The following is a 25,566-nucleotide window of genomic DNA, read 5'->3' as shown; positions in this document are numbered from 1 at the left end:
CAGGGCCTCCCTCCTCTGGTCATGTGTGCTGAACTTGACATAACCGATGCACAACGCCACACAGAATCGATACAGGTCAAGGCCAAATGACCTCTCAAATACAGATATGCTCTCCGGGGAAACTGTATGAGGTTCCCTGCTACATTAATGGCAGGTTGATGAGGGGAAATGAGAGATAGATGTGCCTTTATCACTCAGGAGTGATGAGATACACGATGGTCGGCGGAGGTATGTGGACACAATCATGCGCATGCGTGGTCCAGCCTTGGGTGGTGGAGGAGTACGTCCATAGGTCACAACGATAGTAACCTTCCCGTGAGGAAAGTTCAGTCTGTGAGAGATGAGAGGAACGAGGGAGGTGTGAGGAACGAGGGAGGTGTGAGGAACGAGGGAGGTGTGAGGAACGAGGGAGATGGGAGGAACGAGGGAGGTGTGAGGAACGTGGGAGATGGGAGGAACGAGGGAGGTGTGAGGAACGAGGGAGGTGTGAGGAACGAGGGAGGTGTGAGGAACGAGGGAGGTGTGAGGAACGAGGGAGATGGGAGGAACGAGGGAGGTGTGAGGAACGTGGGAGATGGGAGGAACGAGGGAGGTGTGAGGAACGAGGGAGGTGTGAGGAACGTGGGAGGTGTGAGGAACGAGGGAGGTGTGAGGAACGAGGGAGGTGTGAGGAACGAGGGAGGTGTGAGGAACGAGGGAGATGGGAGGAACGAGGGAGGTGTGAGGAACGTGGGAGATGGGAGGAACGAGGGAGGTGTGAGGAACGAGGGAGGTGTGAGGAACGAGGGAGATGTGAGGAACGAGGGAGATGGGAGGAACGAGGGAGGTGTGAGGAACGTGGGAGATGGGAGGAACGAGGGAGGTGTGAGGAACGTGGGAGATGTGAGGAACGAGGGAGATGGGAGGAACGAGGGAGGTGTGAGGAACGTGGGAGATGGGAGGAACGAGGGAGGTGTGAGGAACGTGGGAGATGGGAGGAACGAGGGAGGTGTGAGGAACGAGGGAGGTGGGAGGAACGAGGGAGGTGTGAGGAACGAGGGAGGTGTGAGGAACGAGGGAGGTGGGAGGAACGAAGGAGGTGTGAGGAACGAGGGAGGTGGGAGGAACGAGGGAGGTGTGAGGAACGAGGGAGGTGGGAGGAAAGAGGGAGAGAAGCAGAACGTGGGAGATGGGAGGAGCGTGGGAGTCGGTAGGGGCATGGTAGCCAGACCGAAGCCCACCTCATTGTGCTGCTCGACACGTAACCAAGCACCATAGAAGCAAAGAGAACTTTTATGATGTCGACAAGTTCTCTGTCATATACTTTTTTCCTCTTGATTTCCTCCATATGTATAGTTCAACAGCCTTCACCCCCTCTCACCTAGCCATAGAATCGTCAGTGTACCCGATAGCTAGCCAGGCAGGCAACCGTCTCAGGTTGCCCCACGTGACTGCTCGCGGATCAGACCAGTGGGCGGAGGGGACCTTTGGGGGAGGCGACTACAGCCTCCCACTCCCACAGCCTCACCTCAACGGCGGTGGCCAGTTGCCTCTCACCCGCCACTCTACCCACCCGCCGCGCGCCACCTCATCTCCTCCAGGTGTCTGAAGTCTTTGACAACTCGCTCGCGCGTTCAGCACGTACTACTTTCAGGGAAGATCAGAAGTAATTATGGACACAGTGATCTGCGTAAACAGATCTTAGACTGTCTTCAGTCCCTTGGTGACAAGCTAGATGCGTTAAAACTTGTTGAGAACGTGTGTGCATTTGGCCCTGTCTTTTACTATCTGGCCTCAGTTTAGTTGCTTTGAATGACCCCAGGATAGGATATGTGAGAAACGTTCTCTGGTGAGTGTGGTGTATTAGTCCTTGAAAAGATGCGTCAGTTTACCTGTTGTAAACCTGGATGTTAGCGGCAGCACAGTACACAGGACGTCAATGTAGTGACTTTTGTGACAAAACAACACCTTCACCAAAAATTCTGTATGTTTGTTTTCGATTAACTTTTGAGTGTAAGTGGTACCCTCCTGACTCAGACAGTAGCTACCCAGGGAAGTTTGTCACCCTCCTGACCTAGATGAGTGGAAGTGTTGCCCGGGACCATCTGAAAACCTCGCATCTTAATTTCTGTCTCTTTCAAGACATTTTTATATTACGTCAAGTGTCGACACTGCTTGTAGTCCTCTGGTCAAGACTTCATTAGTTTGTCTCCTTTATTTTCCTCAGAAGACCTGACCTCCATCCACCCCCCATACAGCAGCCTCCCAGACCATCACACCAGGACAACATCCTTCCACTGGACACCCCTGTACATTGACCTCCCCACTGAACACCCTTTCGTCCCCCTCCACTCTGAACATTCATATACACTTCCCTCCCCACTGGACACACATGTACACTGCTCATACCGCTAGACCCCTCTACCCACTGAACCTGGGTGATAACACATCATACAATAGTCTTTTTGGAAAAGAAACACTTGAGATGTTATTGCTTTAGTGTCAGTATGAATCCGTCACATGAAAGTCTCTCTCTCTCTCTCTCTCTCTCTCTCTCTCTCTCTCTCTCTCTCTCTCTCTCTCTCTCTCTCTCTCTCTCTCTCTCTTAAGCAGTGTTGCAGTTAGCTAGGGAAACACAGGAGCGGGAGAAGGACGCCACACCAATGACGTCAGTAACACTGGCAGAATGTTGCTGGAAGCATCTTTTTAGCATGATTTCATGTGGATGACGTCATGCAGGTCTGAGTGACGGCTACCCTAGCCTGAGACCTGATGGTCATGCATGTGTCGCCTCATCCTTGATGATGTACATTGTAAGTCGTTGGTTCGGGCTGGTAGGTTCCGCGTGCGGGGGTGGCCGACGTTGGTGGCAACACCGCCCATATGAGAGGAATGTAAACAATACACATTTGTTTGTTTGTTTGACAACTTTGTGTACTTGTGGTATGTATTTGTTAATATGACTTCTTGTTTATTGTACTGTTGTCATCACAGTGTATTGTTGGTGCGTATTACTTGCAGTCAAGTAAGTGCTTGTCTAATGTAATGCATTTGCATTTGGATGTCCCTCCCCCCTTCGCTACTTAGAAATGCCATCCTGTTCACTAACTCGTCCATCTGCCTGTCACTCAACCCGTCCATCGGCCTGTCAGTCATGTATTCACGCCTCCGGCTTTTTACCTTGTCCTCTGTCACCTTGTGTTTGTTTTTTAGTTTATTCGTCTATCCGCCAACGTAGTACTTGCTATGCGCCATTACCCAAGGATTAGGAGACAAAACAAAAGACTGTCGCCTGTCCTCATCCCCTTCCCTCTCGTACTCCACACAGACGATCTAGTTCTCTCCCCCGAGCCATTTATAGTCGGATGCCATTCGTGGAGGGCTTCCAACCCTCGGAGCCAATGTGAATCGCTCCAGGATTCTTCATAATTGATTCAAGGTAATGATACTGAATGTCTCAGTAGTAATTGCAGGAGAAGGCAGATTGCTCTAGAGCGTTCATGGAACATTCATCATCAACGCAGTTGTTTGGACATTTTATTTTTTAACCTGTAAGGTAGCCATCCTCATCGTACATTATGGAAAAACAAAACTTATAGAGCAAAGTGTTGCCTTAATACGATCAGAGCCGATTACAAGCGTACGCCACCAGAGGCCGAGCTTAATGGCTGAGTATAACACCAAGAAGCAGAGCCTCATGGGTAGGTGTGTGTTCTAGAGCGGCAGTAAAGCCGCTTACCGTTTCTGTTTTAATATCCATTGAATCCTATTCTTATTCTCCCGCCTCCAAGTCCTTCACTGTATTCCCCGACCCTTTCCTTGTACTGGCGGTGTTGACTCTATGGCTCCCAGCGGAGCCGACCTCACACATCCCTTGACGTGAACCCTCCTCAAATTCAGCCTCGGAGCACTTCACTCCTCTCGTCTCCAACCCTCCAGCACCCTTACCTCCTGCGACCCCAGTATCCTCTCTCCTTCAGGGTCCTGGGAGCCACACCCCAGATCCTTCAGTATCCAGTACGTGATGTGGGAGGAGTCTGGGGCGGGTGACTAGGACCAGTAGCCCACTCCACAAGGGGTTGTGTCAGGCCTTCCTTATACCTGAGCAGCCTGGTACTTGCTGGTCATCTACCACCGACCTTACAGCAGTCAAGACGCTTCAGCATACTCCGGCTGCAACCTCACCCGACTCACACACGTCTCCCGCCCACTGGCTATTTAGCTGTAACAACATGAACTAATACGGCTTTTTTCCAGTAGCATTGCAACCTCTGTATTGATTCTCGCGGTCGGGGGTCGTCATAACAAGGCCATCTCGAGCCCGTGACGGGCGCTATAGGCTGACGTCCCTTCGTTTTCTTTTTTTTCCTCTGGCATTACTGAGGTATGACTTCGTGATCTACATCTTCGTGCCTTCTATCTAGAAGACCGTCTGCGTCTTCTCTGACTCTCCTCTCGTTTCCTCTTCAGAAACCTCGTCATATTTCTTCTTCTTTATTGCAAACTCTGATGATTCTAGTTACTTATTTGGTTATTTAAAGTGACTTTTGCTTGACAGTTGCAGGACCGTCATCGTCATGCTACAGTTGACTGGGGTCAGGGAGGAACGATGCTTCCCACGTATTCCCTGCGTGTCGTAAAAGGCGACTAAAAGGGGAGGGAGCGGGGGTGTGGAAATCCTCCCCTGCAATTATTAATCTTTCAAAAGAAGGAACAGAGAAGGGGGCCAAGTGAGGATATTCCCTCTAAGGCTCAGTCTTCTGTTCTTAACGCTACCTCGCTAACGCGGGAAATATATTGTATCTAACTGATAGTTATGTTACAGAATAGATATTTGTAAGACACACACACACACACACACACACACACACACACACACACACACACACACACACACACACACTGTTTCAGAAAATAATGAAAAATTATATATTCATTCTCATCTACCTGAACTTTACCTTCGTCAGTAACTTTTATCATTTTTGATTACTTCCCCGCAGGTGGTGTGAGGATGGCCCTGAAGGAGGCGCTGTAGGGGAAGGCTGTGCGGAGGTACTGGTGGTAAAGACAACAGGAGGGAGGTGAGATCTAGGATGAGAGAGAAAAGCATGTGAGACTATGAGTTATTCCGCAACACGCAGAGGCAAGAGGAGGATATGATGAAAGATAATAAGAAATACTGAGAAACTGGAATTAAATCCACAAAAGAGACAGTAAAAGGAAACAACACTGGATGATATATAGAGAGATATATATTAGAGACTAATGTACATAACCTATTTGTACATGAAACAGAAATAAGCGGAATAACGCAGAAAAAAAAAGAAACATTTAAAAAAAGGAAGTGTCGCTATCTGTTGCTGGACGAGAGGCCACTGGAAAATGCATACATAGATAACTGGTAAGATGAGACGCAGCTGAAGATCATGAGGGAGATAGTGGACGGGCAGAGGCAGTAAGTAAGAAGCAATTCGATCTCAAGACTGGTGCGTCGAGAACACTCGTGGTCACGATGAAGGAAATATCAAGCAAAAAGAAGCTCACGTGAGAGGTGGAGTAGTAAGAGGGAAAGATGTAAGATATGAGTGTTCTTATTGTTCTTGACCTACTCTCCCGTGCCACTTATCCTGTACATCCGTTATTATAATGAAAGAAAAGATGTATACACTTAGAGAACAGTCACCCGTGTCAACGTCTGTATTTACTTTCTGTGAATCAAACCCAAGTAAACAGTTGAGAATAATCAGAAATTAAGATATATAACGTTTATCAAGCTCTTATCCCCTTTTTATTATTCATTTCATTCAAATCTGAAACAGAAGTGAGGAAAAAGGGGAAGTAAGGTTTAAAAGCCTAACAAAACAGGATATACCAACCACCATTCTTCCTGTAGCGGAAGATGGAACACAGAGAATGTGATCTATGAAGTGAACGATTCACGACCAAGAGAAAGCAGACACCTCCCACACGGGCTTGTTGTAGAGGTACGACATCTACGGGGAGAGAAATTTACCATCAGAGTGTTTCGTTAAGAGTCCATTTGTCGACAGACTGACTGATTTGTGCCGGTAACCCCAGCAGACCTAGTGTGCACCCCATGCTCGTCCTGTCTGCAGAAACATGCTCTGACCACGTGAGGTCGCAGGAGCCGGGCGGGCCTCGAGCCATAAGAAGTAGTACGGCTGCCACAGCTGTCTGGTAGAGACAAGTCATCAAAGCTTACGAAGAAACTAGCGATCTTGCCCACCTCTTCCTGCCTTGAACGATGCTGAACGACATCTTCCACTCCATCGTCTGGTCTGAACAGTAAGTCCTGCTGTAGTTGGATGGTGAGGCCAGGGTTCTACCCGGTGTGTGTGTGTGTGTGTGTGTGTGTGTGTGTTTGTCAGAACTCTCATAGTTTCTGTAGCATAAGAAATCATCTTGATTTATGGTGTGAAGTACGAGTCAACTCCTGTACCGTTGATCTGACTCCACAGGGTCAGGTCAAGCTTGGACCAGGCCACCACACCCAAGGGGTCATACTGAAGTGCTGGAGTGGTTACTATACTAGGCCTATCTACCTGCCCACCTACCTACCTACCTACCTACCTACTCACCTACCTACCTACCTACCCACCTACCTACCTACCTACCTACTCACCTACCTACCTACCTACCCACCTACCTACCTACCAACCTTCCTACCTACCTACTCACCTACCTACCTACTTACATACATACATACATGCATACATACATACATACCTACCTACCTACCTACCTACCTACCTACCTACCCACCTACCCACCCACCTACCCACCTGCCTACCTAGCCAGCCTTAGTGCAATGAAATCTTCATTTTGTTTTATTTGTTTCGATTGATTTAAATTGATTTTAGGATTTATTAAAAGTGATGAATGCGTTTTTTTACGAAACTCTCATCTTAAGAAAGACCAGAGGGCCAGAGCACGGGAGATTCAAGGGAACTTTTCAAATCGTCTTGCCATTATGAACTTGTAGAAATGACTGTCAAAGAAATTTATCAAATTTCATTTTCTAAAAAAAAAACCATTTATAGTAATTCCATAATTCTGAAAATCGTGAGTAATCATAAGAGGAAATGTATGATGTAAGTGGTGTTAAGAGGGACGATATATGAAGACGCTTGATACAGCAAATGTGTGGTACTACGATTAGGTAATAAACTACATGAAAGTAATGACGTGGTAGCCTTACTGCTTGGTATTTCCTTCCTTAACAACATGAAGCATGCGCCTGGCCACGTCTCTGTCTGTTACTGCTGAGTATGGTGTGTGGCGGCCTGATGCTGCACAGAGAATGATCGAGATGTCGCAACTCCGTCATGAATAGACGCAGCAGACAGTGGTGGACGAAATCCATGATTCAGTGTTTTATAGACGATCAAATCTTACTGGAAAGAAATAACATTATGTTGCTATTTTCCCAGTAACTGGGAGTCTCATCTTCAGCCACTGCTACAGTTGTGTGAAAGGGCAGTGAGCAGCCACAATATGTAGACACGTGAATCTGGATTCAGGACAAGAGAAAGGCTAAGCCACTGAGCATCACATACAGATTCAACATTTGAAAATTCCGTGAAGCATTGTCTTTGTGTTCAGGTTTACCGCGTGGGGAAAAAAGGCAAAGGGCTCGACGAAAATAATTGAAAATAGCGTGTGTGTGTTTTAAATACACCGTTATGGTAGCGTGAAACTTGCGTAATCCTAGAGAGAAAGTTTCACGTACTTTTCTCAAGTTACGTTGCCGGGGGTCATTACTGGGGGATTTATTCGAGGAAATTGAAATTTTTCGTCCCTGTGCGTAGCGCTGGGTCGCCCAGGCTCACAAAGTGGGACGTAAGTCTTCGATGAATTTTTAGAAGGGAACGTAAGCCGTACGTAAGACCGTGGACTGACCTGCCTCGTAGTGGGGTTCCGTCTCCTGACGAGCATCGATACTCTCCTGCTGGAGGGAGCGTCGCAGTAGTTATGTAAAATGATTCGTTCATAGTCACCTGGGGAGCCTCGCCGACTCATGAAGGCCATTGTGACGAGTCTTTCACTGCAGTCCTCCCTTCAGGACAGGCAGGCAGGTCGTCGCAACCGTCGTGGCCAGTCGTTCTCCCTCGACGACTGGCCTTCCTGCACACATACTGTTCACACACCAGTGTTGCCAACCGTCTTGGTTTCCGGAGGAGAGCAGGTCGCCCCCAGTACCTCCAACTGTTGAGACTCGAGCGTTATGAGAGAGGCTTCCTCTCATCATAGACCTTCTCCCCCTCAACTCCAGTGCTCCTTGTTTCATATCCCCAGCTCCTCCTCCGTCGAGGACCTGTGGTTCTCTTAAGTTTCAGTGATCCACGTAGCTCCCACACTAGTCTGGAAAGTCGTCTCAGTATTTCTCAGAAATTCAGAGACGACTTACGGGACTGAATATCTATTGTCCCTCCTTACAGAAAAGTTTAGGATTTGTCTAGGACAGGATGATTCCTAGAGACTCAGCTGACCACGGAAGACTGTAGTCTGGCGACACTTGCCAACGTTTAGCTGCTGAGTAGACTTTAGTGAAGACAGATCCTCCTCATGTGTGCTATTGATGTGCTACAGGGAAGGAGGCGTACACTCGTGTGGCCCCGTCTCTTAGCCTGTCTTTTTTTTTTTTTTTTTTTTTTTTGGCAGGGTATAAGAAGTCTAAGTAATTCTCTCTCTCTCTCTCTCTCTCTCTCTCTCTCTCTCTCTCTCTCTCTCTCTCTCTCTCTCTCTCTCTCTCTCTCTCTCTCTCTCTCTCTGACACACACAGAGACAGCGTACACAGATGTAATACGGTTATTGATGGCAGTAAACGTGCAAGAGATGATAACCCACGAGTGTAGCACTCTCTCCCTGTGCTGACGTACCAGTAGATGATTACACACAGGAGCGTAGGGAAGTGGTCCTTGATTCATGCGGAGAGAGTCATGTTGGAAGTACGCCTGAGTTCGTATTACTCCGTCGCAATGAATGATTTATAGAAACTCTGTGTTTTCCATCAATTTCTTAATCATGGATCATTTCAAAGAACCAGATTCTCAGGAAATTAATGAACTCTTGTCCAAGAAGCTTTATATAATTACATAAAAGTGATTTATGACGTTAATGGAATATTCCCTTTTTGTGTTATCAGTACGAAAAGTTACACAATACCGTACAGTGTTTAGGACGGCACTGTTTCGCTGGTAGGGAGGCGTTCTTTTCATAGTGTTTAATACTGGTAGAAATAAAAGGTTTTGTTAGCGTTTGATTAACAAAAACTTTCTCTGAATTGAACAATAATGAAAATTGTATACTAGATAAAAAAAAAATTATTTCCGTCAAAACTTAATCAATTTAGTATAGGTCTGTTTGTTGTCTATCGTGTGGATGACATATGGCACGTAGTGACACCTACACTCGTTTACATTTAGACCTTTATGATACTATTTATCTCCCTTATGAACAATAGCTTTAGTGCCATCACTTTCCTGGTGGCGATGACCTCACCTAACTGACCTGTGCCGGCAGGAGGTGGCGTGAATGCCTTGGGTTGAACCTGACCCTGGTATCACGGGTGCCAGAGGACGTCCAACACAAGGTGCCAAGACATTGGCACCAGTTCGAGGCGCCACATCCACTGTGGCAACCCATCCTTGGCACCTTCTATATACTCATTGGTGAGTACTTCAGCGCTCTTTTTATGTTGAATGGTGAGCACTTAACCGTGATTAAACGCATCTGGTGAGAAAATTAAAGGGAAAATTAAACTAGAAGAGCTGTAATTCTGCATGGTGAATACTGCACTGGAGTGAGGATGGGCGCCTTCTTACTCTTAGTGGAAATCTCGTTATGGCGTTTGCTGGCAGTCATTATGGCAGTGTTATTAGTGGCAATTGGAGACGAGGTGAATCTGGCAACACAGGATATCAAGCTCCACTAGTGTGCTACTTGAGGTTAAGAAATAAACCATTCATATGTTTAGTGTTTTAGCAAACGTTTACACTACGTACCCAAGTATCTTCTTTCCAGATTATTTTTGTAAACATTCTTGTCATGGTAGATGTAGGATACTTTGTGTTGACTATCTTGTATCCTGTGTGCTTCTTAAGGACCCAGCCCTACGTGACCTAGTATTAACTGTCACATTGGTATTCAGGAGCTAACCTTACCTAACCCGGCAGGAGCGGTAGCGATGATGGGCAACAGCCTAGTTCTGTGGATCTTCGGGACGACGCGGAGCCTACGCTGCGGCACCAACCTGCTGGTGATGAACCTGGCGCTCACCGACCTCCTCATGGTGCTCACACAGTTCCCCGTCCTGGTGGCCAACTGCTACAACCACCGCTGGACCCTCGGTCCCGCCGCCTGTGAGGTGAGACCCATACGAGGCAGCAGGCACGGGCAGTGAAGGGAGTGTGGAGGGTGGGTGAGAGCCGAGGGAGAACGGTAAAGTATTAGTTGAGGAATATCAGTGAAAAGGAAACTAGGGTAATCGCGGCTCGCATCCTAGCGAACACGTCTTCTTGGAAGAGCTTAAATAACACTACACAGCTCGCGTTTCTTTTGAAAGAAATATGTAGGAAAACGAGAGAAAGTACACAGGATATATTTATTACTTTTTTAAGGGATAAGAGAGATGGTGTCCATCTTGTTATACTAATAAATCTAAGAAACTTGGAACCTTACCTTACGGATCAGTAAGGAAATTATATATATTTCATAAAACACTATTTTGATTTGAACCAATATCAAAATATTGAAATACATTACAAATTAACTGACTCGCAAGAGCGTAACAAGTTAACATTCTTCAGACGTTTTCATACTGATGCAGTAAGCGATATTAAGGTCAATTATCCTGTTCCTTTAACCTTTAAGAATGAGTCAGAGGTCACGCCATCATGCACAAGGGTCGTTGTGATCGTCATCGAGTCGTGTCAGATGCCGCCGTATCTTGGTTATCGTCGAGTCGTGTCAGGTGCGCCGTATCGTCGTGCTCAAGGATCCTGCCCTTGTGCCCCACGTCATCTGTGTATGTGTATTACTTGTTCTTAAGAATGTATTTTTCATTTTTTTTCCACAAAGCCTGGAAGAATGTAACACAATAATTGTTTTATCATTTTTTCTAAGTAGTTTGCGTTACGAATCTTAACATGATTGAATCATCTGGAGGATTGGCCGGCCAACCTGAGTCATCTTCACCAGGATCGCCTAACGTGTTACAATACATCCACGTCCAGCCCCTGACCACCGCAGGCAGGTTGCCGGCAGCGCCCAGGAACATCTGCGCTGATCAGTGATTGCAGCCAATAATCACGATCCAGAATATAACTTGTCAGGGAGTTGGACTAACAGGTGTACGCGTTAACCACACATCGAGCGAACACGGTAAAAGAATTAGATGGAAATGGACGTACCGGAGTGGATTGTGGCAACGAAGGCGGTCATGCACAAAGAGACGCAGGGTACAATTGCATGTTCGCAGCCTCACGCGAACACGCAGTTATTTCAATCTACGTAAAGCACTTTGGATAGTAGTGTACTGGACTAGATCCTTTATAAATACCTTGGCAGTTCCATTATTTCTCCCAAACACCAGAGTGAAGTTCTTATTCAACATATGAACCATTGCTGTCTCTATCGATGACACGGCGAAGTTCACCATAAACGCTTTAGTTTACCTTCGCTGATTGTGAGGCCACATCAGAAGCACGCACGTCTATGGTATTTAGATGAAAAGAAAAAGGAAAAAAAAAATGATCAAAAATCATTCAGACGTCTGCTAAGAAAGTTTGTGTCTGTTGTATTTGAACGTTCAAGCTGCACAGACCACGAGTTGGACTGCAAAACCAACTTGAGTTATTGTCAAATGTGTTTGCTTAGTTGAAGTACTGATCAGAATTAACAGCATCTGATTATTGGTAGTGGAGGCATATCATTGTCAAAGAAACTCGGTATTTTAGGGCTCGTATACTCGCCTTTTTTGTTATTTTCTTTGACTAAACAACAAAGAACACATCTGTTTTAGGTTAAGGTGGCGATGTATATAACTATGCGTGGCTGTTGCAAGAAGTTTTTAAACTTTCAGTTCAGTTACCTACATTAAGTGTGAGCAACTCTGTTTTTTCTCTCTCTTTTTTCTCCGCCAGTAATGATGGTGAGAACTTCTTTATGCATATCTGCGATGAACATTAACCCAGCTTATGGAAAGTAGCACGACACGGTTTCCAAACGCCGCTCACGCCACCGGTTTGTGAACTTGCTCCTGTTATCCACTATTCATGAATAAGTTCACCTCTATCATATACCCTCAGCTATAATTTTGATTAATGAATATAACCTGAGAATCTCCGACAACACACCTGGGAAAATGATACCTGGTGATGGTATACAGATATGGTTATGAAAACTGTGCCAAATTTTTTTAGGAATATGCGTACTTGTTAAGCGTAACAAGAGAGTACATTAAATGCTGAATGCAGCACGGGACAAAAAAGCAATGGGTGGTATGGGTTCCAGAGGCGCCCTTGTTCCCGCGCCCCAGGGAGCCTCCGGGTTGTATAGGCTGGCCCGTTGCCTGACGCACGACGTCACAACCACCTGTGCCGCTAGCGGTCTACATTTTGGTTTTTCTCGACCCTTGATATTTTCGTTATGAAATAATCTTCCCGAGGTGAAAATTATGGATAGATCCATTTACTCTAATGCTTACATTTATAAGATTTAATGACATGAGTACATTAAAGTTCCGCGTCTTCGCTCTTACATAGTTGGGTGGTTAGAGCGAGAAGAAATGAAGCGACTGGAAAGTTAAAGTGGAGAAATTGATGAGATATCTAAAGGTTGTAGCGTAGATATGGTACATTATTTTTAGTTTTTTTTTTTATTATTTACGGTATACCGAGAGTGCGTACTGATGCTGACTGTTAGTTTAGAGAGAAAAGGAGCTTCAGTTAGGCTTAGAAACGTTCATTTTGTGTATCGTTGGAGGACTTCAGGTATAGGTTTGTTGTTTGGAATTTAGGCCTATCAACTACTAGGGTCATTCGGGCTGTCAGCGTCAAGCTAATCTACCGGCAGAAGACATCTGTAACATCTTCGTCAGGTGTTAATGAGAATCTTAAGAACACATTTACCCTCACGCTGCTGCGCGTCCCTATAAAAGAGCAGGTTTATCACAACCTCTTATAAGATTTCAGTATGTACGTACATTCGTAATTATGTTTATCGTGTTTCCAAGTCACCACCGTCGTGTTTCGGTTGTGGTCTAAAGTAATAAATAACCACGTGATAGTCAGTCCCAGGCTCTCGAAGCACTATAAACATTTCCATCCCGCTCTGCCTCAGTTCTTGGAACGTCAGCACACATCCCTTGCGTAAGACGGCTGATCCCGCCTTCCTGACAGTACATATCAACAACACCCACGCCCCCGTCTGCAGACCCGTATTGGTAAACTTACTTGCTCTTCTTCCTTTTTTTTATAAGTTATATTGTTTAAAGGTAATGTCGCTTAAAAGTATTTTGAATTAGATTTAGGTAAAAACATATACAAGTATGCTAAATTTGATACTGGGAAATTATATTATATACAGTGAAACAGAACTACCCATAGTAAATAGTGAGTGTGTGGTCTTTAGACTTGAGTTAAACTCACGAAGGTGTTAAGATTTTCCGTTTGGTGGATGTAACGTACGTTGACGGCTTTAATGACCCTGGCAGTTGATAGGCCTAAATCCCAAACAACCAACAAACCAGAATATCGTATATAGAAATATATCAGCTGACAGGAAAAAGAAGGTTTGTTAAATATTAAAGGAACTTGACTCGATCGGCTTTCATCATTATGAGTGTTAACGCAAAGTGACCGATGGAATAAATTAAGGAACATTTCTTATATGAATTTTCCATTTGATCATCTGTCATCAGTTAGTATATCATAGAAATGTGTGTATGGTTCCATCCTTTGCTTTGGTCATTCTTGATTTCTGAACCGCCTTTCCTCTCTCCTTTTATCCTTTGTTCTGCCTCCTTATCTAACCTTTACACTCTTCCTCTTCTACTGTATCGATCTCACGCGACCTTCCTTCCTCGCTTCCTTTACCAGCAGCAGAATGATCTCTCACAGGGGAGCAGTCAGCTACTCTCCCTCACCCGGTACACTTAGCATCCATCAACGGGGTGGGACCATTATGCTGCCTCTGATATCTCTGGTCTGGCTTTGTGTACCAAGGCGGGAAAAACTGTCATACAGATGTACAGGTACTGATGCAAAGCGGCTTATTTGTGGGTTGTAAAAGACAACAAGTCTCCCGCTTTCGTGTGTTTTTATATATGCTTTTTTTCCTTGACTCTCGAAGATATTTTCCAATATTTGGATTTTAAACCATACGTTGTATTCGGTCATGAAATTATTGATTTTTGTCACTCATGATTCCACTCTGGTATAAAGGTCATACAGGATTTTTTTTTTTCTTTTCTTTTTCCTCTTTCTGAAGCCCCGGTTGTCTGAAGGTATTAATTGAAGTGTGAATGTCTACATTTATCTTTAAAACTAAGATAGAGATAGAGATTATTGTGTAACACGGAGCAGATAGTGTGGAACTCTGCCGTGTGAAGGGCTATATGCCCTAATCAGTTCTAGGCTCTGAAATCATCCTATCCTGGACTTGTCTCTTGTGACATCAGCGGTATTTTCACCCATAACTCTTCTACCCTTGTTTTTTCTAAACATACAATGTTGATAGTGTATAGTTGAGACAAGTTCAGTATTGAGATCGACCCCACCAGACCCAGAGTCCCAGGACTTCCAGTATTTGCCACCCGCACTCCATTCCCCCTCGTAGTTTCATATCCCCTCAGACAACGGGGCCCAGCGGTCAGAATAACTGCGTCCCTCACTATACCCATAAACCTTGTTTAAGGATTCAACAGTCACACTGTATTGTAATGAAATATTTTGTCGTAACATCGATATTGCTTGTCATCTCTTGATGGAAGGTATGGCATGCGTGTCATTGTTTATATAATGTTTATTTCTGTGTGTTTCGTTTGTATTGTTGTGTCTGTCATCTTTCCTGATAATGATTATCTTAATTTTTTTTCTTTACCGGTTGGAACAGTCGCCAAGCAAATCACATACATATTATCTTGCCTCCAATTTTCATATTGCCAGTGACCCCATCCTTTTTCCCTCACGGTCCATTTCACTGCTTCTATCCACACCAGGAACTTCAGTGAGCCTTATGGCCAAATGAAACAAACTAAAGTTATGTTTTCTTCACATGTTTCGGCTTCCTCCTCTAACAAGATTGTCTCATGTAAACGTTGTCACGTTCGATGTTACTTTCACATCAAGGTTCCTTAGTGGGATACAAACCCCTGTTCAGTGATGGAGCCTTTGGAAATATAAAAGATTCTAGCTCGATTAGCAGTGGAACTCACACATACACCATCGCTAAGTTTAGAATACAGTTAATAGAATTAGATCCTTCTTCATATGTAATTGACCTTAGAGGCAGAAATTACTAGGCTTAGAGTAATAAATGACTACTTTCTTTTGATCCTTACAAAAAAAGAAAGAAAATTGAATTCTGTCTTACGGAGACTATGATTTCGTGCTTCTATCATGGAATACTTATTCAGAATCTTTATATAAGAAAATAATATCAACAAACAGGAGGCTATATCTTGGTATATAAAGTTCAAAGTCAAATGATTTTCGTTTGATATACCCGAGTACTTGACACACCAAGCCTACATGGACACACCAGATATGGAAATTCTACTCTTCTTTGATTTTTGGAAACTGATAGATCGTCCCAAGCATTAACCCCTACACCCCACATGTATTAAGCTCCTTACCTCTTATTCTTAACATTACATGCTTTGTCACCCGTACGTTTACCTCATGATTTACCCCTACAAGTTTGGCAGCTGAATGTTTCATCCCTAGAGTTATTTACCCTTACGTAATTTTCTTCTTACATGTCTTACCTCTTCATGTCCTCTTCTCAATGATTTACCCCCACGTGTTTTATCCCTTACATGTTTCACCCACTACGTTATAACCCCTACATTCTAATCCACCTCCCTCATCCTCACCATCGTTCATTCAGATAATGATTTTTCAAGTATTTTTGTAATACTAGATATTTCCTTTGCTTTGACCAGTGATCACACTGAATGAGAAAGACAGTAAATATGATCAAAGAGCCATGATGAGAAAGCTCTAAGCAAAGACAGTGGTAAAGCAGATTTAAGAAAAAGAATTAAAAGAAATTGCAGGAATGGAGAGGACCTCTCTCTCTCTCTCTCTCTCTCTCTCTCTCTCTCTCTCTCTCTCTCTCTCTCTCTCTCTCTCTCTCTCTCTCTCTCTCTCTCTATTAGGTCAAGGGACCAGCGTATTAGTGAAGTGGGGGCTGAATTGTCAAAGGGACTGTTATCTGCCTTGATAGGATCTCTAGGAAGGGTCGGTCTAGGGAGATTGATGAAGAAGGAGGGAACATACCCGAGGGAAAGACACACCGAGAAACTGGAAGGAAAAGAGGTTGACAGAAACAGACAGACGGACGACGGACAGAGAAAGACAAGTAGAAAGAGAGAGACATAAGGAAAAGAGACAGGCAAGCAGAAAGAGAGACAGAGTGAGAGAAAGAGTGACAGGGAAAGAGACAGATAAGAGTGATGGAAAGAGATACATAAGCAGACCGAAAGACAGAATGCTAGAGACAGGTAAGTAGAAATGTGGAATGACAGGAAGATAAACAGACAAGGTACAAGATAAGAAGACTGACAGACAAGAGGAAAGAGAAACAGCCTATCTGAAAAAGATTGAGACAGACAAGATGGTAGAGTAACAGACTGGTCGACAGAGAGTCAAGCAAAAGGCATGGCAGACTCGGAAACAGACAGCCGGCTGGACCCTGACATATCACACAGGGCAACATGTATCTCGAGTAAGGCGAACTGGAAAATTCATCCGATATTTCTGAATGAGAAATATCGGCTACCGATGTCGTCTGTACGGGAGCAAGATGACGAGACATGATCTGAGCTAAGGAGAGCCACTGAATCTCGTGTGATGTCTTGAAGAAATGTTTAATAAGAACATCGATCTGAAGAATTTTTTAGTGTGAGGAAGATTATCAAGGATCTCAATAGACAAGTTCTCGGTCCTGACTAGTTCTTGACTTGGACAGACTAGGTCGAATGCGTCCTTCCCAGTCTCATGTTGGTGACCGAGGGTCGGCTAATGAAAAATTCCGGTTTTCCTGGGAATCGAACCGACGGATTTCTGCTGCACACTGACGGGTTTATTAAGCGACTCATGAACCCGGCTCGACTCTAGACATATGCATCAGAAGCTTCATACCGGATTAGATATCCCATATCTAATATCTTATGTAGTATACTTCTCCCTGGTTTCCTAAACATGAATCCCTTGTGGTCATCTGACTGTCTAACTTTCACCACTTTAGTTAAGTAAACAGATGGCGGCCACTGCTTGTGATAGCTGAGAAAACCGAGTGGGACCGTGTCTGCTTGACAGTTCCAGCGTGAGACGTAGACTAACTCACCCACCGCTTCTCTGCTACCACAGATCTACGGCTTCTGCGGCGCCCTGTTCGGTACTGTGTCGATCATCACCATGGCGCTCATTGCTCTCGACCGTTACTTCGCCATCGTCAATCCCTACTCAGGTTAGTTCAGGTCCTCAACCCCCGCCCCCTCTCTCTCTCTCTCTCTCTCTCTCTCTCTCTCTCTCTCTCTCTCTCTCTCTCTCTCTCTCTCTCTCTCTCTCTCTCTCTCTCTCAAGATCCATCCATTCATCTATTCATCTCTCTATATATATGAGTGATCAAGTTACGTTTAGCTCCTGGTGAAGCAGATATTGCTTACCCGCCTGAGACACGTGTGTTGCGAGGTTTAAGACACCTGCTGCAAGCGCTTCTCACGACACCTGAGGATGTAGAACTCTGTTATAGGTAGGTTCTCCGTGACAGGTTGGCGGCTGAGCTACGGGAAGGCCTCTGTGTGGGTAGGAGCGGCCTGGAGCTACGGCGTCCTCTGGTGCATCCCGCCCCTCGTCGGCTGGAACCAGTACGTGTTGGAGGGCTTCCTCACCAGGTACGTCATGGAAACATCACCATGCATTTCAAAACAGAGGTTGGCTGTAGTATGACTGTAACGTTGGTATGCCTGATACTTTGGCTATTTGGATAATGAATCAATTGGATGTGCTTTTGATACCGTAGTGGGTGTTAATGTATTTTCCTTTGATAAATACATTTCGGTTTGCTAGCTGTTGGTTTAAACATATTCGGTCATGAAAAAGAACGTACATCTTGCGTGTTCACAACGGTGAGGGTAGACGGAGCAGAAACTAAGCCGATTACCCAAGAACAAAGAAAAGTTTGGACATCTGGGTTATGACTGAGGAAAAATGGATGACTCCAGGAATGTATCTCATGTGAGATATTGCACTGGTGACTGGGGAACCGAAACCTTAGTGGTGAGGAAGTGCTTTGAGGGAGATTGTGAAGTGAGAGCAGGATTGCAAATGACGAGAGAGGAGGACGTAGGCTGTGCTCGTCAGGATGGGTGAGGGCTGCTACATGAGACAAAGAGTATAAGCGGAGAAAAATGGAATGATGTAGATATCGACGAGGGAAATAGAAGAGGAAAATGTTCTGTTTCTCATCCAACAATCTAATGCAAATTTTGATCAGGTATTGATCCCCAGTTTTCTGATGACCGCAACCTGCTCCTCCTGCAGCTGTACGTTCGACTACCTCTCAGATGAACCTTGGAGCCGCCTGTACGTCTTCCTTATGTTCATGTTCGCCTACGTCATCCCACTGGCGGTCATCTCCTGGTGTTACAGCTGCATCTACTTCTCCGTCTCCCGCCATGACCGCAGACTCATCAAAGAAAACCAGATGGCTGTGGTAAGTACATACGTCAAAGAAAACTGATTATAGACTCTAACGAATGTAAGTCTGTATTGTTAGATCAGCTTTGTGATGTGATGAGACGAACCTGTGACTATATATATTTCAGGACGACCTTAGAGAAATAGTCGACATTGGAGACATGATAGCCAAGCTTGAGGGTTAGCATATAATGCGACACAGGAGGTAAGATGGGAACCAGGCGGGCTGAGGGTTAGCATATAATGCAGTACAGAAGGTAACTCGATGTATTGCACTGCTAAAAGTTATTATGTAGGAACACGGCAGAGATTCTCTCGGTAACATAGTTTATGCATAGATCTTGCCAGGAGTTAGGATGGACCCGATATATTAAAGACTCCGCCCTGAGCTCGTAAAATTTTCATTATACGAGAGCTTATATGTTCATTCAGTATTAACTTGTCTGATGACTCCATCTCAAACTCGATGATCCACTTCATTTCGTCTTGGTTGATCACCGGGGCTGCAGATACCATCGGTCCTTGTAACGGTTGACCTGTCATGCTACGGGCACCAGTCGTCCATAAGTGGGGGGGGGTAAGGTTGCGGGAAACAGGTCAGGCACAAACAGTCTGTGTGGCGGAGTGAGGTAGGCGGAGAGTGAGGGACGTCTGAGTGCCTCAGGAGGAGACACGGACGCAGGAGCCTGGAGGACACGAGTACTTGCCTCACTCTATGCAGCCTGCTGAAGGGAGTGGTTCACATGGTGAAGCTGGCGCAGGAGAAGCTAGGTGGAGACGAGAGACAACAGACAGGCCAGAGCAGTGAATCTACCCTCACATCTCGTGGGAAGAAAGTAGACATTAAACGATTCAGAGGAAAGGGAAAGAGAATGTATGAGACGAAGAGATGAAAGAATTTCGAATGGTAAAGGGAGAGAGAGAGAGAGAGAGAGAGAGAGAGAGAGAGAGAGAGAGAGAGAACTGTGCGGACTCAACGCTGGGGGTGGGTGGGGGGGGTGCCTCCTCCCACATGAGAAGTGTGTGGTGGTCATGATGTAATGTCGTTCCTCTTCACCCCGAGGTCAGGACGGCCAACAAGACCCTTGTTATGTGGAGTGTTGTCTTGCTGCTCACCACCTGGAAGTCCCTCTTACCTCACTAATGAATCCTGTCTCCCTACTTGCCCTGTCTTGTTGTCGTTCTCTGTTTCTGAGGTGTTTCATTTGAATGTGTGTGTGTGTGTGTCTGTGTCTGTGTGATTGCTATTTATGTGTTACGGGAAGAGAGTTGCCCCGTCTCATGTATATCTGTCCCATGTCTTGACTCCATTGCACACACACACACACACACACGCGCGCGCGCGCGCATCAGCACTAAATCAGATCCTCATTTACCGGTCGGTCCCGAGGGAGGTTGAACACATGGGTTAGGTGTGGGCCAGCTGCCGCGCCCAGGATTCAAACCCATGTGGTCTGGGAGACTACGGTGTGGAACCATGATATTGTCTCTGGGTGTGTGAGGCTCCGGCCAGCGTGATACGTGAGTTCTCATATTCATGTGCTCAGCGATCATGATATCTGTAACGACGAAAATCGTGCACTGCATTCTTTATAATCACAGAGCTAGCTCTCTCTCTCTCTCTCTCTCTCTCTCTCTCTCTCTCTCTCTCTCTCTCTCTCTCTCTCTCTCTCTCTCTCTCTTAGCGAGCACTTGAATGATTTCTAGGTAACTTTAAATTAGATTTGTTTCTTGGAATGGTATTTTGTATTCTTAAATGAGATAGATACGAAAAGAAAGGCAGCCTCAAAACCCAAGAGACCACCCAATGTAACGTAACAAGCATAATGTATCGAGCATTTTCTAAAATGATTTCTGCAGGTGGAACACGTTAACCTAACCTACCCCAACCTTATATATATATATATATATATATATATATATATATATATATATATATATATATATATATATATATATATATATATATTTTTTTTTTTCATACTTTGTCGCTGTCTCCCGCGTTTGCGAGGTAGCGCAAGGAAACAGACGAAAGAAATGGCCCAACCCCCCCCCCCCCCATACACATGTACATACGTCCACACACGCAAATATACATACCTACACAGCCTTCCATGGTTTACCCCAGACGCTTCACATGCCTTGATTCAATCCACTGACAGCACGTCAACCCCTGTATACCACATCGCTCCAATTCACTCTATTCCTTGCCCTCCTTTCACCCTCCTGCATGTTCAGGCCCCGATCACACAAAATCTTTTTCACTCCATCTTTCCACCTCCAATTTGGTCTCCCTCTTCTCCTCGTTCCCTCCACCTCCGACACATATATCCTCTTGGTCAATCTTTCCTCACTCATTCTCTCCATGTGCCCAAACCATTTCAAAACACCCTCTTCTGCTCTCTCAACCACGCTCTTTTTATTTCCACACATCTCTCTTACCCTTACGTTACTTACTCGATCAAACCACCTCACACCACACATTGTCCTCAAACATCTCATTTCCAGCACATCCATCCTCCTGCGCACATCTCTATCCATAGCCCACGCCTCGCAACCATACAACATTGTTGGAACCACTATTCCTTCAAACATACCCATTTTTGCTTTCCGAGATAATGTTCTCGACTTCCACACATTTTTCAAGGCTCCCAAAATTTTCGCCCCCTCCCCCACCCTATGATCCACTTCCGCTTCCATGGTTCCATCCGCTGACAGATCCACTCCCAGATATCTAAAACACTTCACTTCCTCCAGTTTTTCTCCATTCAAACTCACCTCCCAATTGACTTGACCCTCACCCCTACTGTACCTAATAACCTTGCTCTTATTCACATTTACTCTTAACTTTCTTCTTCCACACACTTTACCAAACTCAGTCACCAGCTTCTGCAGTTTCTCACATGAATCAGCCACCAGCGCTGTATCATCAGCGAACAACAACTGACCACTTCCCAAGCTCTCTCATCCCCAACAGACTTCATATATATATATATATATATATATATATATATATATATATATATATATATATATATATATATATATATATATATATATATATATATATATATTCAATGAAAATAAAGGCCCAAAGCTAGCATAGCAATTGCTGCGGGTAGAATACAATAGCATAACCTAATCCATTTACGCTCATCTTCTTTAAGAAAATAATAGGATTTAGAGGAGCTAAACATAACCTCGATAAGACGACCATAATGTATCCCAGCGATTTGCATCGTGACGTCCGTGAGATTTATACTAGTTTACCCGCAGCTTAATTTCGTTTTCTATCATTTACAGAATTCTCTCAATATTCATCAGAGGGAGACTCAACTAGCTCGAGTGGTTCTCACTTCCGTCGGATTCTGGACAATGGCATGGACTCCCTATGCTGGTTAGTTGCTATTTATTCACTCATATCATTTACTCCTATAATTAACAGAAGTTATCAACGATATTAGGTTGTCAGTGTCACATTAGAGGAACAAGTGAATAAAAAAATTAAAGAACCTAGAAGCTCTTAAGTTGGAAATTTTCTAGCGAGACTTAGTTTACTTGTTATTTTATGTTAAATTGTATTACAAAATATTAAATGTACCCTTTCTGTTGTCTCTAGAAAGCAATATATGTATCAATGCATATCCAATGCTCTTTTTTTTTCAAGTTTGTCCTCTCATCTTACCATTTCCCTCCTCACCTGAGACCTGTAACTATGTTAATATTGTGTGCCCGTGTATGACAGTGGTGGCTCTGCTGGGCGTGTTCTCTTGGTCTTCGGCGCTGACCCCCATCAACACCATGCTGCCCGCGCTCTTCGCTAAGCTCTCCACGCTCTACAACCCCTTCATCTACGCCGTATCCCACCATCGCTACAGACAGGTGAGTGCACACATACATTACACACACATATGAGTGTCGTTAGTGTAGTAATTAGCGTTGTGATCCCACCATCAATTTCTCTTACACTGATGTTGTATGTGTATGATCAGGAGGTTGCGAGGCGGCTGCCATGGCTGTGCTGGGTGATGATAACAGAGCGCCATCAAGGGATGCCTTCCACCCTCCGCTCACCCACCTTCCTCTACCACTCCGACGTCGTCTCCCACACCTCCTCCTTCAGGACCTTCAGGTAAGGTTCTCTCTCTCTCTCTCTCTCTCTCTCTCTCTCTCTCTCTCTCTCTCTCTCTCTCTCTCTCTCTCTCTCTCTCTCTCTCTCTCACACACACACACACACACACACACACACAGTCCTCCCCATGCTACTACACCAGGCTAACATCTTCTCATGTTCCCCCCCCGCAGCAAGAAGGAGAAGGCCGTCATCGACCTCCCCAGTGCGGACAACCTGGCCTCCTCCATGGCGAGGGATTCGACCAGCCATAGTAGGAGCACCGACCTGTGATGTGTGGCAAGGGCCGCCCAGCCAGCCAGACCCGTCAGATGTCCAGGCCGCGGCTCGTGAGGGGAAATAAAAGAAGGAATAAGTAAAGGAGAACAAAGCATTAGTAAACAATGCATGCAGGATCCAGGACTATGAAGGAAGCATTGTCAAGAGAGATGATAGAAACTGGAATATGTGACAATGAGAAAGAACTAAAGTTCCGGGGAAGAATGAATAGACCTTGGTATGAAGATGACACTGTGGAAGAAGAGAACATACACATGTGCGAGAAAAGGTTTAATCAGGAAATGGACAAAGCTCCTGCGTTTGCAAACTTTCCAGCTAAAAAGTAAGAGGAAATTCTCGAAAGTAAGAAACTATTATTTGATAGACAAGGAAGGCCCAAATGTGAAATAGGTCGCCTAAAAAAAATCGAGAAATAAAGTAAATGAAGAATACATGTAAGAAAGGAGGGATCATGAGCACGGAAGTGAGAAGCCTTACCCAACAGGACGAAGAAAGTAATAAAGATCAGGACGACAGAAAACGAGAATCGGTGGTCTTACTATCAGAAGAGCAAGGGATGAAATTGCCTGGCACTGTTAAGGTAATTTGTGAAAAGTACAAGTAAGTGGAGATAAGATTTATGATTAATGCATCGTCAATACATACACTTTCTTAAAGTTGATGAAAAGAAAGAATTACATTTAGAATCAATCTATGATATTGATAACGAGATGTCTTGGTAAAAGTGTAATGGATCCGTAGTCTGGTTTAGTGTATGTGCAGGCCTCCCGAAAGAGAAATTTATATAAAATGATAAGGCAGCCTTTAGGATAAGTATTATGAGATAATTCATGGTTTGTACGTCATTCGATGTGGTGGATTAAACTTTTCAAACGATATCTTTTCCATCACAGGAAAACTGGTGGAATCCTTTTCCAAGAAAGATGAGCGAATTATCGAATCCAAACATGAAAAAAAAAATCATTGTGGATTAGATCGCTTATAAACTGAAACAAAAAGTGTCAAGAAATTAATAAGACATCAACGTTTTATCATGGTCGAGATCGTTTATCAGCGTAACAGGCTTGCCAACCAAATTTCTCAGCACATGTAGTTTCGCTGCTCATGAACTGTTACGGACTCTATAGCAAACTTATTTTTGTCTTCCTCTTCACATTTATACAGTACCCTAGACCTAGAATTGACAACGCATATCAAGAGCCATTTTAGTGACAACTTGTCATGATTCCATATCGCTTTCTAGAGAGAAACACATTCTATTCTAAAAATACTTCAGAGATTGACGCTGTTAAAGAAAGCTTCATGCGTGAAATAGTTAAAAACAATAATTTCAAGCAACTTTTTAATTGTGTTATTTCGTAAGAAACCGTTTGTAGTTTGTATCGAAAACTGAAATCGCGTTATTGTAATTTGTGTTAGTAGCACGGAGAAAAAACATCCACCATCTTCATAGCTGTGGTCCTGGTGGAAATCGTGCAGACTAGTCCTACGTAGGAATGTTTTTTTTTTCGTTAACCCATGGTTTAATCACAAGAGCATTTGGATGATCGTTTATGTAGCACTATCAAAAGAAAATTGATATTTATTTTCCTAGTCTGTTATACAAAAACAAATGCAAGTTCCCTGATGTTTCCATTTACGCACAAGTTTACTAGTCATATCAGTCTCCAAATAACATGTTCTTGGTAACTTGGGGACATTAAGCGCATTTGTCTTCTGACAAGACTTGTGGGTCAAATTTCGTAATTGTAGACAAATGTGTAGTTATGTAGATAATGTGACCACATAAAACAACAGTGTACAAATGATGTGAGTGTTTGACAATCAGTACCTTTCTTAGCGTAAGATCAGCTCATGTGTTGTAATATTAGTACCTTTTCGTTGATGAAGAGGATTAGCATGGTGTTCATTGTCTGTATTAGTGAAATATATGGAGCTTCATCCCAGTATCCACAACAGATCATACAAAAGTAACCAGGTTACCATACGCAATCTTCCTCTTTCTTTTCACTCATTATTACATTCTTGTATTTTGTACATTAGTTTACAAGCGAATGGATCAGTTTCTCTGCTCCCTGTGTTAGAGTCCAGAAACATATTACAATGAACGATCATCTATATATACTCCAGCTAGTGTGTGTGTGTGTATATATATATATATATATATATATATATATATATATATATATATATATATATATATATTCATACTCGCCATTTCCCGCTTTA

The 25,566-nt window shown here is 44.2% G+C and overlaps 1 protein-coding gene across 2 annotated transcripts; it reads left to right on the top strand.

Moving 5' to 3' along the window:
* Positions 1–1,459: 1,459 nt before the first annotated feature.
* LOC139763910 (rhodopsin-like) lies at positions 1,460–24,864 on the top strand. 2 transcript variants are annotated; one of them, XM_071690345.1, is made up of 11 exons: positions 1,460–1,580; positions 4,980–6,285; positions 9,523–9,671; positions 10,176–10,366; positions 17,595–17,694; positions 17,998–18,121; positions 18,771–18,942; positions 22,230–22,323; positions 22,672–22,808; positions 22,919–23,058; positions 23,232–24,864. In XM_071690345.1, exons 2-11 carry the CDS (start codon positions 6,245–6,247, stop codon positions 23,329–23,331), a joined length of 1,248 nt encoding a protein of 415 aa, XP_071546446.1. In that variant the 5' UTR covers positions 1,460–1,580; positions 4,980–6,244; the 3' UTR covers positions 23,332–24,864. The 2 variants fall into 2 exon arrangements, with proteins under 2 accessions (XP_071546446.1, XP_071546445.1); XM_071690344.1 differs by having other exon boundaries at positions 1,503–1,645.
* Positions 24,865–25,566: the final 702 nt, after the last annotated feature.

Source organism: Panulirus ornatus, chromosome 48 (assembly GCF_036320965.1).
Source record: "Panulirus ornatus isolate Po-2019 chromosome 48, ASM3632096v1, whole genome shotgun sequence".
Classification (NCBI taxonomy): domain Eukaryota; kingdom Metazoa; phylum Arthropoda; class Malacostraca; order Decapoda; family Palinuridae; genus Panulirus; species Panulirus ornatus.
The sequence above is the reverse complement of the archived record's forward strand: the minus strand, read 5'-3'. Positions and strand labels throughout refer to the sequence as shown.